Raw genomic sequence first — 16,159 nt, forward strand, 5'->3', positions numbered from 1 at the left:
GAAAATGGATAAAGGCACTTTAATTAGAGAAATGGTGTGGTCAATATCTCGCCACGCCTCACTCCTCTCTCTTTTTCTTCCTTTCTCTATGTTCTCTATGACCTATGATGTAAAAATACTTCAATATAGCAATATACATAAACAGGAAGCTATATATACAAACATTTCGTTGCATATGTAACGTTAAAGTTGAACAACCTTTTTCAACGAGTATAAATATACGCCAAATGTAATAATTAAGTATATTAATTCAATCATTTGTTTATAATTATATACTTTAAATAAATAAAAAAAAAATTATGAGAGAGAGAGAGAGAGAGAGAGAGAGAGAGAAAGAGAGAGAGACGATAAAACATAGATTACAGAGATTTAATATTCAACTAGAGAAAGAGAGACTTATCATATTTTGTGAATGTGTATTTTTGTAGCGTGCATGACACCAGAGCTTATGTGCTAAAAACTAAAAATGCGATATAAGCAAAAGTGATATAAGCGATGTTACTTGACAATTTTATCAGTGCCGTTCGTAATCATCGAGTTTGCATTAACAAAAGTGATCGCGAAGAAATAGAAATATCTATATAATTTTATATTTATTTTAATAATTTTACATTATATTTTAATAATTTAAGAAGTTATTTAGATTAATATATTATTGATCCTGGTGCAATAAATTAAATAATAATATTAAATCACGCATTTTTGCAAAATAAAAATATTAAAGAAAATATAGACGAGAGATGGCAGACAAACAAATTGCTTTAAATGAACGATTAAATGATTATTTACAAATGTACGTAAAAAACACCAAGTTAATAGTACCTAAATTTCATATAACTGAAAGTGCCAACAAAACTGACAATTATGTAGGTCTTATTTATTACGTCACAATCGAAGGCATAGAAAATGGTGAAACCAAGAATATCAAACTTATTTTAAAAATTACACGACCACCCGACTCGTTTGTATCTAGTGAAATAACGAAAATAATGTTTCAACGCGAAATATTATTTTATCAAGAAATATTACCTATCTTCAAAAAAACTTTAAAAGGACATGGTGAAATTGTTTATCGCTTTCCTACTTTATGTTATGCTAATGATGAACCCGGAAAAGAGGTAATTAATGTTTGCTATATGCTAAATAATCGCTAATGCTACCGACGAGATAATATTATATCTCGTCGGTGCTAATGCTAATGAAACATATGTATACATAAAGAAAGTCAAATATCACATAATCACATGTAAATTTTATATGTATTTCTTATTTTTATCCAGAGATATAGCAGTTATTTTATAAGAGTTTTAATATATTTAAAAAGAATGATTGTACGTATATGTGTATGTGTGTCAGACAGTTTTTTTCTTTTAAATATATTACAAAATATATTTATAAAAATTTAAAACTAAAATTATTGCATGTATATGTAACATAATTTCTAATATATCAGTTTTGTTACATAAAATTATGTAACTTCTATTTTTTATAGATTTTTTAGACAATATACATGTATAAAATGCTCTAGATTTTTTCTTCATTATCAAGATATAAATATATAATTAAATACTATATATAATTATATATTATAAAAATATTATATCACAGAAAATGAAATTGAAAATGTTTCAATATCAGCATAATATTTATTGTAGGTACTAATGTTAGAAAATTTAACGCAGCAAGGATTTGTAATGAAAAATTCGAAAATTTTGGATTATTCACATGCTGTTTTGGCACTCCGGTGCTTAGGTGAATTTCACGCGTATAGCTTTATTACGCGTTTGATGAATCCAACAGACTTTGACAAATTAAAGCAGATAAAAGAACCTATTTTTCAACAATCTTATAAAGATACAGATGAAGTCAAAAACCTCGGCAAGATTATAATAAAAGTATAATTTTTTACTGTGTTAAACTTTAAGACTGTAAGACGCGCCTATTACTTACATATTTTCTTTTTTCCTTTGTCACATATATATAGGGTTTAATAGATGAAGATAAACATTATTCCGAAAGGGTTCAACAATTCTTAGATAATAGACTAGAGAATATGTTTTATGCAACTGATGGAAAAGCCGCTGAACCTTACGCCGTTGTAAATCATGGTGACATTTGGACCAACAATATGCTCTTCAAATATGATCAGGTATTTTATCTCTCTCTCTCTTTCTCGATATATATATATATATATATATATATATATATATATATATATATATATATATAGTAATAATATTTATGATAAATATTTTTACTATTTATTTTTTAAATATTTTAAAGTTAAGAGAAAAATCATAAAAACTGTATTCGACTTATTAAAAAATCTAGATTAAATATAATTTATATTTATTTATTATATTACTTATAAATACTTATATAAAATATTTTATATAATATTTGTAAGTAAAAAAATCTTTATAATAATATTTTGTAATATTTATGGTAATATTTCTTAAATATTTGCTATTTATGATATTTATGAATTTTTAATCTGTTTAATTTAAGGTAAAGTATTTATGAAATATTTTGATAAATATTTCAATCTTAAATTGAACAGATCATAAAGATAAAATATTTAAGTAATTATATAAATATTTCATATATATTTTATAAATATTATATGCTGTCTCTGTCATCGATGAGATATATCAAAGCTATATTTTGTAAAATGTACGATAAAGTTTTTCACTTTCACGTTATTTCAGTATATAACGAGTGTGTCTTGAGATTTTTTGCAGTAGTATTATTTCATTTTAGGAGGAAAATGTTCCATATGATTTTCGTTTCATAGATCTCCAGGTATGCCGTTACGCATCGCCTGTTTTAGATATAGTTTACATACTCTTTTGCTGCTGTACACAGGAAATGAGAAGCAAACATCATGATGAATTGATAAACGAGTATTATAAAACATTATCCAAGTTCCTCGAAAGATTCGGTTACGATTCTAATATAATCTTCCCTTACGAAATATTACTTCAACATTTTGTTAAATTCGGAAGATACGCAGCAGGAATGGCTTTCTACGTCTTACATTTATTTACTTCTAATGATGATATGCGATTTGCATATAATCTAAGTGTACTAGAAGAGAGATTAAAAAATGATAACTTGTATAGAAATATGATAAAGGGCACTTTCAAAGATCTTGTTGACAAAAATTATATATAAATATTTAATTGTATATATTAAATAAAAGATATACATAATTATACATATTTTTTTATTATAAATTGTGTAATATATAGGATTTTGTAAAAACGTTAAACTCTCAATCACTAAACTATTAGAGAAAAGGAAAGATGAAATCTCGGAGACAAAGAAAAAAATAAAAGTATTAAATTTAGGATCTAGAATATCCCTGCTATTAAAAATATAATCTATTCTTTATCAGAATAATATATTTTATTAAAGAAATTTTATTTATAATAGCATAAATGTAATTTGCAAAAATTATGGATTCTTGTTTTCCTTTTGGGAGTTTGACATTATAATCAAAGATATCAGATATAAGTATCGCCATCACTTTTAATGTACATGTAAACAGGTCGTGAAAAATTACACTTATGTATAAATAATGGTGAAAGGACAAATCAATGATATATCCATCAAAAAACCGAATAACTAAAAGAAAATACACGTTTTTTTATATAAGAAAAAAAGAAAAAAAGAGCATAAATATAAAACTTTTCTTCAGAAATTTTTCTACATTAATATATCTCTCACTTAAATGCATCAAAGCAATTTGCTCTGACACGTCAACAATTTTCGAAACTGTTTCATGTAGAGAAAAACAAAAATTTTTTAAGAGATGTATCTTAAATTGAAATATACAATCAAATATACAAAATAAAGGCAATCTACTCTACACTGTTCTGTAATAAAAAGAATATTTGTGTTTAGAGTTATATCTCTTAGTTTTCTTAATAATAAGGTCTTCTCGGATTATTCTGAAAAAGAAAATACATAACGATTTAAATATAAATAAATATAAAATCTGAAACACAAGCATTTCCAATATTTATTGTAACAATGATAACAACAATGCTTACTAGTGGATTAGGCCTAAATCTGTATGCGAGCATCATCCGTTTCCTATATGCATCAAATTCATCATCATCTCTAGATACTCCATCTGGTCTTTCAGAACCTAAACCTGCACTATCGAGTCTATTCGTCGCTCTAGAAATATTCATTAATCAAGAGTTTAAAAACATTTAATCAAGCAAGGACAAAATTAACATTAATAATGATAATGTTATGTATAAAACTAAACTTTACTTATTAACTGGTTCAATACGACCGCTACCCTCACTACCTAAGCCTTGTCCTTCGCTCCATCCAAGCTTTTGTAACATTTGAAATCCTATAAAGTAAAAAAATATAGTTATAAGATCAATCAATATTAATTTAATTTAAAATAATTTAATTTAAATAAATTTAAAATGTTATTAAATTATATTGTTTTATAAATAATGAGAATAAACACACATACAGATGAATAAAGGTTTCTTGTATATAATGTACCTATGTTATCTTCTTTTAACTTGAATTCTTTATAGTCGCTTAAATCAGGCTCTTTCCCTTGTTTTACGGCATTATATTGTTCCATAAATTTTTTTAGCTCGTCTGGTGGTAGAAAATCACCAATGTGATGTTTGCCTTCTGCTTGTGCAGTTAATTCCTCGGCCCACATTTGCGTCGCCTCCATTTCAGCAGATCTCAATTTGTGTTCCCAAGTTCCACCTTCTGTCTCTTCATCGCTATCATATTCGTATTTATGTTTCCCTTGTGCTTCCAAACGTTTCACTTCTTCCCTTTTCCTTAAGAGATTTTGGTACAAAAGATTTATCTAAAACATATTCATTTTATTAATGTATGTATGTATAAAATAATCTGACAACAATCTACCTTGTAATGATCCTCTGCTTTCTTCCATTGTTCTTCATTTAAATCGAGCGTACCAAATGTCTGTCTCGCATAATGGATAAGCGCAGGATCGTTTCGTGAAATCTTAGTAAGCATTGGATTTTTTGATTTAATATCTTGTGCCTTTGGTGGGGAAGGTAGTATGACAGCAGGTTGCCCAATTTGTCCTGGTATAGCTATACCAGGTTGAGGAAGTACAGCACTTGATCTATTACTAGAAGACACACTTGTTTCTGTAATAAGAACCTTGGTATCCGGATCGCCCCAACGACTACGTCTTTTTCTTTTCCGTTCTTCTCTGACATCATCCTTTGGTTGATCTGCTATCAATAGCGTATTATATAAATAAAATTTTTATCAAGTATCATCAAGTTTTATCAAGTAAAATCAATCAAATCATTACAGAGAGGTTTAAATTTTACTCGCCATGTGAAATTGTATGTGATTTCTGTAATTTATCCGTCTCGTCATTGTCACTGAGAGCTTCTTCGGGACAATAAAGTTCCGCGCCACTATTCTTCTTATCCTTATCCTTTGGCTTCTCCGCACGAAATTTTGAAACCAATCCCCTGTACTGCAGATACGCTGCACTTTGCTTTTGGTGCAGAAACCTTGATTAAAATAATACTTAAAACGCTGTCTAGTAACATTTATTCCTAGATACAATACTTTCATAAAAAAAAAAAAAGAGTAACGCGTTAATATATATATGTGTAAAGACAAAAATAATATAAATAAATTGGTCATAATAATTGAATTTAATTGAAATTGTGATTGATACTTTCTAATCACTGATACACTGGAATCCCATTAGTACGATACTCGCCGAAATTTGTCATTCATTTCGAGTTTAATAAAAGATTCGCGATTTATCATTAATTTCTAATTAAATATGTATTTCTTAATACATAAAAAAATGCAAAATACAGTATCAAACGTTAGCACTAATTATGATATATGTATTAATATACACATATTCTTAATTGAGAAATTTTGAAAAAATGCAAAAATCATGTATTGTAAAACGTATCTAACAATGTTTTATTATCTCAGGATACTAGTGTATCTGTAATAATGTACGTAATATTTTATATTTATAATCTATATATAAAACACATATATATGGATATGATGAAATGATGTGATTGTTGCATTATTTATATAACATTTTGTAAAATTTTTAAATAAAATTGCTAACATTATTTATATCAATAATTATATATAATTATGGTTTTTAGATTTATTTATAAATAAAAATATAGCAAAATATATATAATGCAAAAATTTAGTTGGATTAAAGAAAATTGAAAGCATTGATATAATATTTAGCATATCATACATTTAGTGTGTCTACTATTTCGAGATGTGTGCAATAGACACACAACACACATATATACACATACATACTAAAAACAAGAAATAACTAAAGATTAAAAAAATATGTAATGTTTCAAAAGATATATATGCTATAATATAACTTGAGAGATGTATAATAAAATTTCTTAACATAAAAAGAAAATAAATATCTCTTTTTTATTAATGCTACATTATATATTATATGAAATTTGTAACTTATAAAATGTAAAGCATTTCACGATATGATAAAGCATAGACATGTGAGGTTCTTAAGTATTTATTAGATGTGCAAATATCTTTTATATATATATCTTTTATATATATATATATATATATATATTTATAATAATTATATATATATATATATATATATATATATATATATTAATATTATATATAATATATATATTAATATTATATATATATAAATATATATATATATATATATATATATATATATATATATTTTTTTTTTTTTTAGCTACTTTAAAACTTCTTATATCATTACTACTGTTTATGTCATTGTACTATTTTTATTTTGTACTATATTAAGTTAAATATATATGTTTTTGCTAAACAAAAATGTTGAAAACGAGATAGTAATAAAAAAATTCAGCATACTTGATACATAATCTAAAAGAAAGAATATAATGCCTCTGTAATAAATAGATAAAATATATATCTACAAATTTTATACAGGACATACAAAAATTGAATGAATAAACAATCACATATTTTGTTTCTCTCTCAAGTTTTTTTACATAATTATATAAGCATTGATCTAAGATTATATCTTTTGTAACATTTTTTTATATTTAGTTTTACATATCAACGTTTTTGTTATGGACACATGAAATATTATAATTATAGCAGAATATGTACATTAAGTAATTCTATTATAATAAAAACAATTCTTTATACTAAGTCATAAAAAAGTGTATCAAATATAAATATGTAATATCGTTATCGCGATTGCAAGAAAGAATATATTCAATGTGAGAATGCATTTATTATTGGCAAATTTATCAAACCTAGAATATATTATGTAGGTTGCTCTATGAAAATTAGAAATATGTGCGTGCGTGCGTGTTTGTTTTTATAATAAACAAATTTCTAATTGATATTTAGGAATGCAAGCACATATATTTGCAACAATTCACATTAAGCAAACATTTAACAAAAGTTGTATTCAACTTTCTGTATTACTAAAGTATTGTTAAGAACTGTATAAAGATTTGTACAATGTCCTATAAAATAAAAAATGTCCCAGAGATATTATAAAAGTATTAATGTTGTATTATAAATTAGGAATAGGAAATGGAATTACTAAGGACCAGTGAGGACAGTAGTTACCATAATTTAGGATCTTGGGCATTCTTCTCTCGCACTTCTTGTTCAATTTCATCTCCACAGTCAGCCACGATGCGTGCCAGCTGCTCAGCCTCTACTAGACACACTTAGAACCTTTTGTCAGACACTTTGTATAATAATATCTCAATTCGTGCTTTTTATATTTTATATACATACATTTATCATACTTATATTGATTCAGATAGAAATAAAAAATATTAGTTGCATAATTACATTTAAAAATACCGCATCTCATAAACAAATAATCTTTCTAACAATCCGCAACATTAAAACTGCACAAAAGAGATGAAAAAAAAGTATCTTTTATGCCTATAAATAATGTTACTATACAACGCAAAGAAAAAAAAAAGAAAAATATATTCCTCAATTGTGATATCGTACCTTGTTGTTCGGAACTTTGTAGATTAGTCGGTGGTCTCACAGGCGGTGGTATTTGAATATTAGGAGGGCCCACCGAGATAGGTACCTGATTAGAAAGAGCATAGCCAGTAGACACAAGACCGCGCGATGGTGCTGTATTAGAAATAACAGCGGGAGGTGGAACATTTGGTGGAGGTATATTCAAGTTTGGTGGTGGAACCGAATTAATCGTTGATGGAACGGTGTGCACTGGTGGAGGCGCTGACATTATCATGGATGTTATCATATTTGGAGGTGGAACATTGGCTACACTTGGTACTGTCACAACGATGGCTTGTGAGCCTGTAATAGGTATCATAGTCGGTGGCATTTGCGACATTGGTGGTAAAATATTCGGCGGTGGTATGTTGGGTGGTGGAATATTTGGATGCTGTAAGTTAGTGCTACACGAAGGGGGTGGTATGTTGCATTGTTGTGGACTTTGTATAATGTGCTGTTGTCCGTTCGATGACGAGGATAAATTAGATATTGGCATAGATTGGGACAATTGCATGTTTGGTGGCGGAACATTTGTATTTGGTGGAATGCTTTGGATAGGAAGAGCAGGACGTATAATATGCGGCGGTGCAATTTGCATTCTAACATTGTTAGAATGATCATTTATATTTGTGTAATTATTGTTAAAATTCTTCGACACTGCTATCCTCTGCAAATGCCCGGATGGAACGCTCGGTGTCAAGTTTCTTATATTTGGGGGCGGTATATTTGTCATTTGCATTTGCACCGGTTGAGACATGAGAGATGGGATGGAAGAGGCATGATTATTACTTTGAATTGGAAATTGATTAAATTGTGCACGTTGTCCATTCTGTGATTGATTATAGCTACGCCGTGTCTCAGGACTAGGCGACGATCTCCGCCTTGTAGGCGATGGACTCGAGGAGGAACTATGTTTTCTATCTAAACTTCTTCCCCAACGTGAATCATTTCTCCTACGATCTCTTCTACTATCCCAATCTCTATTTTTTTCATTATCATGCTTTCTCTCTTTGTCTCTTTCTCTAGGAGCTTCATAGCTTTTCTCGTCTTTTCTTTTATCGTCAACTTTGTCCTGCTGAATTTCTTGTTTGCCAGTTGTTTTGTTCGCTATTTTCTTAAATTGATCGAGAAAACTACCATCATTGGCAAATACATTCATAGAAAGGGATGCGGTAGACTTTTCATCTTCCTCCCTATAAATATGCAAAATAAATGATGAATTCCGCTTCTTAAATTTCTTACTTAATATAGATATTAAACGAGTAAATTATATAATAATAATAAAATTATATAAGCTTCATCGGGATCGAATTGACATAACATAACGACGCGTTTTACAAAAGAGACTTACTTTAGAGTACTGCCTTTACTAATTGTTGTGGTCGAAGTTGACGAATTTGATTTTTTCATGCATTCTACGGCTTCTTTTGCTTTTTGCTCTTGCATTTTCGCTTGAATTTCCAACTTTTTTTGTTGAATAATTTGTTCTTGTTTTGACATTTGCGCAAAACGTTCATTTCGCGAAGTTTTTGACACAAATGGATCAGATCCCTTTACACCGCGATACGCCATTTTTGTTGTTCACAGTGTTAACGATGTGTGTGTGTGTGTGTATGTGTGGTACGTATGTATTTATGTATGATATATGTATGTACGTACTTTTGAGAGCGTTACAAAATTTCTATAAATATCTTGAATAACTTTTCATTTGAATGCATGAAACAAATCAAGGATATTGATCGATATGAAAAATTTAGATGCTTAGCTCTCTGCATGCAAGAGTTTTATACATCATCGAATAAAATAATGTCAACCATGTCAATCATGTATGAAGGCTATTCTTTTTAGCTGAACCGCCTACACTCATTCAGAGTTTATCTGTTTCCCTCCGCATTGGAAAGAGAAAGATAAATTTTGAATTAGTGCAGTTAGTTCAGCTAAAAAGAGCAGATCTTTTTATCTCCTACACCGGTAAAAATAAACAATATATATTAGGTATAAGAAAGAGAGAGCGAGAGAGAGAGAGATCGCTTCCTTTTTTATTTTTAATATTTAATTCCTATTCCTAATTTTTTTCCTATTGTGTATAGGCTCTAAAATCATTAATTTGCATTGGTAGACCCGGAGGTAATTGAAGGACGATGACATTATCGACAATTTGATTGCAATTACACGAATATTTTAACTTTTAACTCATTCGTGTATTATATTTTATCAAAAATACTATAGATCTTTTATTTAGCTGTCTCAAAAATAACAAAATAAATATTATTGTACCAAATCAGTTTTACCGATATTATTGATACCACACACATACGAACAATTATAGACCGAGCATTCTTTATTGAGGTGAGGGAGGGGCGTAGATGCAAAGGTATGACGTATGTATGTATGTATGTATACATACAAACATACAATGCACATTTAGCACGTGTGAACGAAGAGAACACAGCACACATCAGAATGTCTTCATTCATTTATCTCCACTTATTCTCGAGCGCTCGGTCTTATTGTTTATGGTCAGCACTTTTTTATGCTGACTTATTTTCAGCATTAAAAGAAATCACGTAACTAAAACTAAAGATACAAATTCGTCATTTTTATGACGGAACTTGCTTGAAAAATGAGCGTCAGCATGAAATGATACCTTGAAGTTGGTTTTCATGGAGAAAAAAAAATATATAAAAAATTTCTAAACAACGTTTACTCTTTTATATACTTTTACAAGTGAAACAATTCTATATGATATAAAATCGTAAAAGAGATAATAAATACATATAAATATGTATAAAGTTAAAATATTTTGTATTATTTTTTCAGTTTTTTCTTAAGAAGTTCTTTTTTCTTTTTTTCTATTGCTTCCTTACGCATATCTTCTAAATCTTCCATTATTCCTGTAAACATTCAATTTTATATATCAACAAACTATTTATATTTTATACATACACAAAATAATTAAAATAATATAGATAAATACCTATTTTGGTAGATATGTATTCTTCCTTTAGTTGTTGTGCAAAATTACTCTCCATAGCAGTATCATCTTCATTATCGTAATATTTATATTTGCTTTTATCGTAGCCAAATATTTCACTAATATGTTTACTATAATCTTCCTCATTTCCCTCTGATTCGTCATCTATAAAATCATCCAAATCTGAATCTTCGTCTTCGTCGTAGATACGCCCTGTAAAATTAAAATTTATTTCACTTATTTGATTTTGATTTTCAATCGTTTTAGAATAGTAACTTATTTGCAAGTAAACTCACGTTTTTTAAATGTAAGCGGTTTTTTAATCATTTCTTTAGATTTACTGGACTTTATATCGGATGGTGGAATTTGTTTTATTCTATTATTAGCTAATGATGAATGTGATTTTAAATCCGAAGGTGGAAATTGTCGTGGCTTAATATCTTTGGATTTTTGTTTGTCTACACTACTGTTTTTGGTTTTAGCCATTTCTTTATTAGAAAAATGAGACTTTACATCTTCTTGTTTACTTTTACTTTGCGCTAATTTTTTCTTTTCTTCTTCGATAGCGCGTCGCATCTCCTCCAGTTGTCTTCTCTCAGCTTCCAATTTTTTTCGTTCTTCTAATAATTCGTTCTTAGATGAGGTTTTGCTTGAGCTACATTTTTCTGCATTATGTTTTTCATTGGATTTGTCAACAATTTTTTTAGAAATAGTTGTTGCAGCTTTCGGAGAATTTTTTGTTAATAATGAGTTTAAGATTGGAGATTTTTCATTAATTTTTGGAGTTTTATTTAATTGTGTCTTATTAGATTTATTTAATACACTCGTGTCGCTTATTTTTTTATTTGGCTCTAAATCTTTTCTCTCTCGGTGCTCCTTTCTTTCTCTTTCTTGTAAATATTCCATTTTTTGACGTTTTGTCATTGGTCGTTCCTCTTCTACTTTAGGTTTAACTTCTATCATCACAGGCTCATGCTGTTTTTTCTCCGCAAGTTTTAAAAGTTCCGCAAAACCCATAGGCGGTGGTATTGATTTTCTTTTCGGTTTCGGCTTTTCGTCCTTGTCCTCTTCTTTTATTTTATTAGCAACGTTCTTCTCATCAATTTTTTCATCAATTTCAGCTTCTTTTATATTCAAAGCAGATGATTTCCTTTTCCGCCTGTGTCCACTATTCTCCTCAAGTTCTTGTTGTTTTAAAGCTTGTTTTACTCTATCCTATAACATCATACAGGATCATATGTATCATATTATATGTAAAAAAAGGTAGCATATAAGAAATTAGTTATTTTATATAGTCAGATTATAGATTGAACAATAATATAATAATGAAGAAAACCAAGAAATATATAATATAATAATTGAAAACTAAGAAATTAATATAAAGTATACAATAATATTTATATTAATGTTACATAATTTTAAAAATGAACATTTTCTTAAACTGTTTAATAGAAGATTATTGCATATACCTTTGTAGATGCAATATCTTTTATAGTCCTTTTTTCATTATTATTAAAAATAGGTTTCTCTGGAGGTAAACTATTATATTTATTCATTAACTGATTATAAAATGCAGAAGCTTCTTGCGATACGTATCCATAATCATCTTCATCAGGTTGAGAAGGACCTGTGAAACAATAATATTTTACAGTCGGACCTCTTATCCTACGACATTTTCGGTCCGGAATCTTCCCCTTAAACCTCTGATCCTACGACAAAAATTTGAGAGTGGAGGTATAATTCCCCTTTCGTGGTCGTAGCATGAGAGAATTTTTTTGTCGTAACATAAGAGGTTTCGTAGCATAAGAGGGTCGTAGGATAAGAGGTCCGACTGTATATAATTAATCACTACATATGTATATATTTATGTTTCACACAGGGTGTATTATGTATACAATAAATAAATACCAGATATTATAAAAGAAATTTGTTATGTAAACATGTAGACTTAACTGCTTCATTATAAAAATATAACAAATAAAGAAAGAATAATTCAGAAGAAAGCATCATAGCTGTATGTTATATCAAAATTTTAAAGAAGATATTCAAAGTGATTTCCGTTACATTAAATAAAGCTTATCTCTTTTGTACCATTGTAAATTTCTGTTTCTTTGAAAGATTAAAAATATTGCAAATAATGGTCCCTACTGTTTTATTCTTGCCAATACAAGATGTAGGACCTAGATATAAGATGCAACATATAATATCTCATTGTAAGTCATCATCATAATTTAAATTAACAGCTATGTCTTGTTTTTTTCTGAATTATCCTTTGTCTTCATAACACTTTCTATAACAAAACAATTAAATTTACATATTTATATAATAAATTTTTAATTTTTTGAATTAAAAAATACCTTGCATCAATTTTTATTGTATAATTAATGTAGGATGGGATATAATAATATATCCCATATGTGTGTTTATGCGTAAATAAGAAGATATACCATTTTATAAAGAGAATAATGAGTTATATCTCACTCAGAATTATGTAAAAATAAAGTTCCAAATATTTCAACGCACAAAAATTTGTTAATATGTACGAGAATAAATATGTAATAAAATATGCAATACTAATAAGATATCAAAAATTAAAAAAAAAATAAGTAAACAAATGACATAAAATGTAATTTTTAAAAAACCTATTGTGGTGAAAAGATAATTGAGTAACATCATACAATCTAAATCAAATGTATATTGATAATATCTTTTAAATATTTCATTATAACCATCACATTTAATATTATACATTATATTATATATTTAATATTAAAATAAAGTAGTAAATCAGTATTAAAATAAAAGGAAAATAAAAGAAATATATATAAATAATCAAAATTTGTAAAAAAACATTTAATTTTTTTCTTTAATAAACATAAGGAACAAAATATGTCAAACATTTTATATATATAAAATAGAAAAATATTTTCTTCTAAAAAATACATACTAAAACCGTATAAAAATAAAATAAAATAATTATAATTTTGATTAATAAGAGACAAAATGATAAGATATAATGATAAAAGCATCATGCACATGTATTTGCATTAATAATGGATAAATATAAATAAAATAACAGTTCTATATCGTTTAAAAAAATTCATCAATATGATAAAAATAGTAATAATTATAGCGCAAACTTCATACTTGTAAATCCTCTAGACTATTCTAAGATTATATGGCTGACCTTAATCAATGCCTTAGTATCCATCGCTGTACAAATCCACGAAATTGTTCTGCATCAATTTGGGGTGATGGATAATTAATGTATTATATTGCTTGTTATATTACATAACCTGCGGGCAAAAATATTGCCCATTATGGCTAAGAGTTTCCCTGTTAAGCCGATGATAATATGCAAATAAGCAATTTGTCACATATGATTTTTGTTGATATCAATCTGCTTTGTGTTTTAAATTTATGCATATATGCATCAGTATTGCATTTTACTATTTTGATTGCATAAAACTTATTTGCTTTATTGTTAATTTAATTTCGTTCTAATTTTATTTAATTCACAGTATTTTTATTTCAATACATCTTTATGTATAAATTTTTAAGCATGTATTAAAAGAAATTATTTCTATCGCAAAAAAGGTAATTATAATCAATATAGAAAATAAAAATAAACCTTTATATATATATACATATAAATGCTCTCCTCTTAATAACTCTTTTTCATGTTTGGAACTTTATTTTTATATTTTATTTAAAAATTTGTATCCTAATGATATAGTTTTATTAAAATATATTTTAAATGTGAAAACATAGAAAAAGAACAAATTAACTTTAACGTGTTATATATACAACAATATCATAATATTAAAAAAAAAAAAATGATTATTCTTGTATATATCAAATCATGTAATATTACCTGCTATAGTAATAGCTGTATTTTCACTATCAATGGCATCTGCAATCACTGACTTATTTGCTGCTTTACATACTTTCAAATGTTTATTTATTCGACTTTGAGCTTTAGAATCCCGTAAAGCTAGAAGATTCTGAAAGTATAGTTTTTTAAAACAGTTTGTGTCTCTTATAAAGAGTAAATAATTTAATGCACATAATTATAAATAATTATGATATAAAAGATGTAATAAATTGTTTAAAGATCAATCTATAACACATTTATTATGCGTTATTTTTATGAAATTACCTCCCTCTTTTTTTTTTCTTCCAAAGCTTTCTGTTTCTCCTCTTCTTCCTTTCGAGCAAGAAATTTCTTGATACTATCAGAAAGGATTTTAGATTGTTTAGGCTGTTTCTTCGGTGGTGCAAATTTTGTTTGATAGCACGGAGCGGTCTATTAAAATAAAATAATATTATAAAAAATACTATTTTTAATACTAAGAAAGAGGTATTTAATCTAACCTATTTTTATGTCAACCATATTTACTCTTTCGAGTCTAATTGCAAATAATAGTATCGACAAAATAGACTAACTTGCTTTTTTGTTTCATTCTTCTGTGCGACATTTATCAAAGCGCCAAAATCCATTTTATTAATTTTATTAAGAAATGACTTATAAGACACTGTAGAATTATTTTACATATGGAATCCAATATGCCTCCAATTATAGATATGACATTTTGACACACAACTTTTTGACATCAACTAATATCTTCCATAAAACAAAGCTTTCCTCTTTCTTTTTTATTATTTAATCAAATTATTTTTATTTATTTCTCTTAATGAACCAATGATGAAGAATAACCCTCGTCACGTTTCATCGAACTTCACTTTCGGTTTTTAGCGACACAAGTCGATGGTCGACGCAAACGTCATCCTGTCTTTTTTCAACATCCAGTGACAACGAAGATAGAGTGGCACTAGCTTCATTAAATCGAAAACCCAGTATTCACACGACAAAATGTTTGTCAGACATAGCGATTGGCTATCGAATAGAGAATTTTTGGAGTATCTTTCGAGAATTCTCTATATGACAGCCAATCACGTCCGACAAATGTTTTGTCATATGAATGTAATATCAGCCTTAATAGCGTGTTTTTGGAACGCACTTTTCATGATGCTAGTAACCTTTAGTAGCTTTTCGAATTAAAAATTCAAATTTATTTTTCCAATTTTTTAAAATTAAATAACTTTTAAATCATTAATTCAATATTC

General features: G+C 27.5%; 3 protein-coding genes across 3 annotated transcripts; 1 reads left to right on the plus strand and 2 right to left on the minus strand.

Moving 5' to 3' along the window:
- Positions 1–507: 507 nt before the first annotated feature.
- On the plus strand, positions 508–3,689 carry LOC140676530 (uncharacterized). Its single transcript, XM_072911669.1, has 4 exons — positions 508–1,118; positions 1,656–1,895; positions 1,985–2,149; positions 2,761–3,689. The coding sequence occupies exons 1-4, from the start codon at positions 741–743 to the stop codon at positions 3,172–3,174; spliced, it is 1,197 nt and encodes a 398-aa protein (XP_072767770.1). The 5' UTR covers positions 508–740; the 3' UTR covers positions 3,175–3,689.
- LOC140676513 (uncharacterized) lies at positions 3,512–9,838 on the minus strand. Its single transcript, XM_072911644.1, has 9 exons — positions 9,410–9,838; positions 8,041–9,251; positions 7,642–7,744; positions 5,359–5,543; positions 4,915–5,252; positions 4,531–4,855; positions 4,285–4,369; positions 4,056–4,185; positions 3,512–3,953 (listed from the first exon to the last, which is right to left on the minus strand). Exons 1-9 carry the CDS (start codon positions 9,628–9,630, stop codon positions 3,927–3,929), a joined length of 2,625 nt encoding a protein of 874 aa, XP_072767745.1. The 5' UTR covers positions 9,631–9,838; the 3' UTR covers positions 3,512–3,926.
- Positions 9,839–10,850: 1,012 nt separating this feature from the next.
- On the minus strand, positions 10,851–15,830 carry LOC140676520 (protein SPT2 homolog). Its single transcript, XM_072911657.1, has 7 exons — positions 15,479–15,830; positions 15,192–15,338; positions 14,907–15,036; positions 12,502–12,659; positions 11,329–12,247; positions 11,036–11,245; positions 10,851–10,952 (listed from the first exon to the last, which is right to left on the minus strand). The coding sequence occupies exons 1-7, from the start codon at positions 15,530–15,532 to the stop codon at positions 10,867–10,869; spliced, it is 1,704 nt and encodes a 567-aa protein (XP_072767758.1). The 5' UTR covers positions 15,533–15,830; the 3' UTR covers positions 10,851–10,866.
- Between the last annotated feature and the right edge of the window lie 329 nt (positions 15,831–16,159).

The sequence above is a fragment of the Anoplolepis gracilipes genome, chromosome 1 (assembly GCF_047496725.1).
Source record: "Anoplolepis gracilipes chromosome 1, ASM4749672v1, whole genome shotgun sequence".
NCBI classification, from domain to species: domain Eukaryota; kingdom Metazoa; phylum Arthropoda; class Insecta; order Hymenoptera; family Formicidae; genus Anoplolepis; species Anoplolepis gracilipes.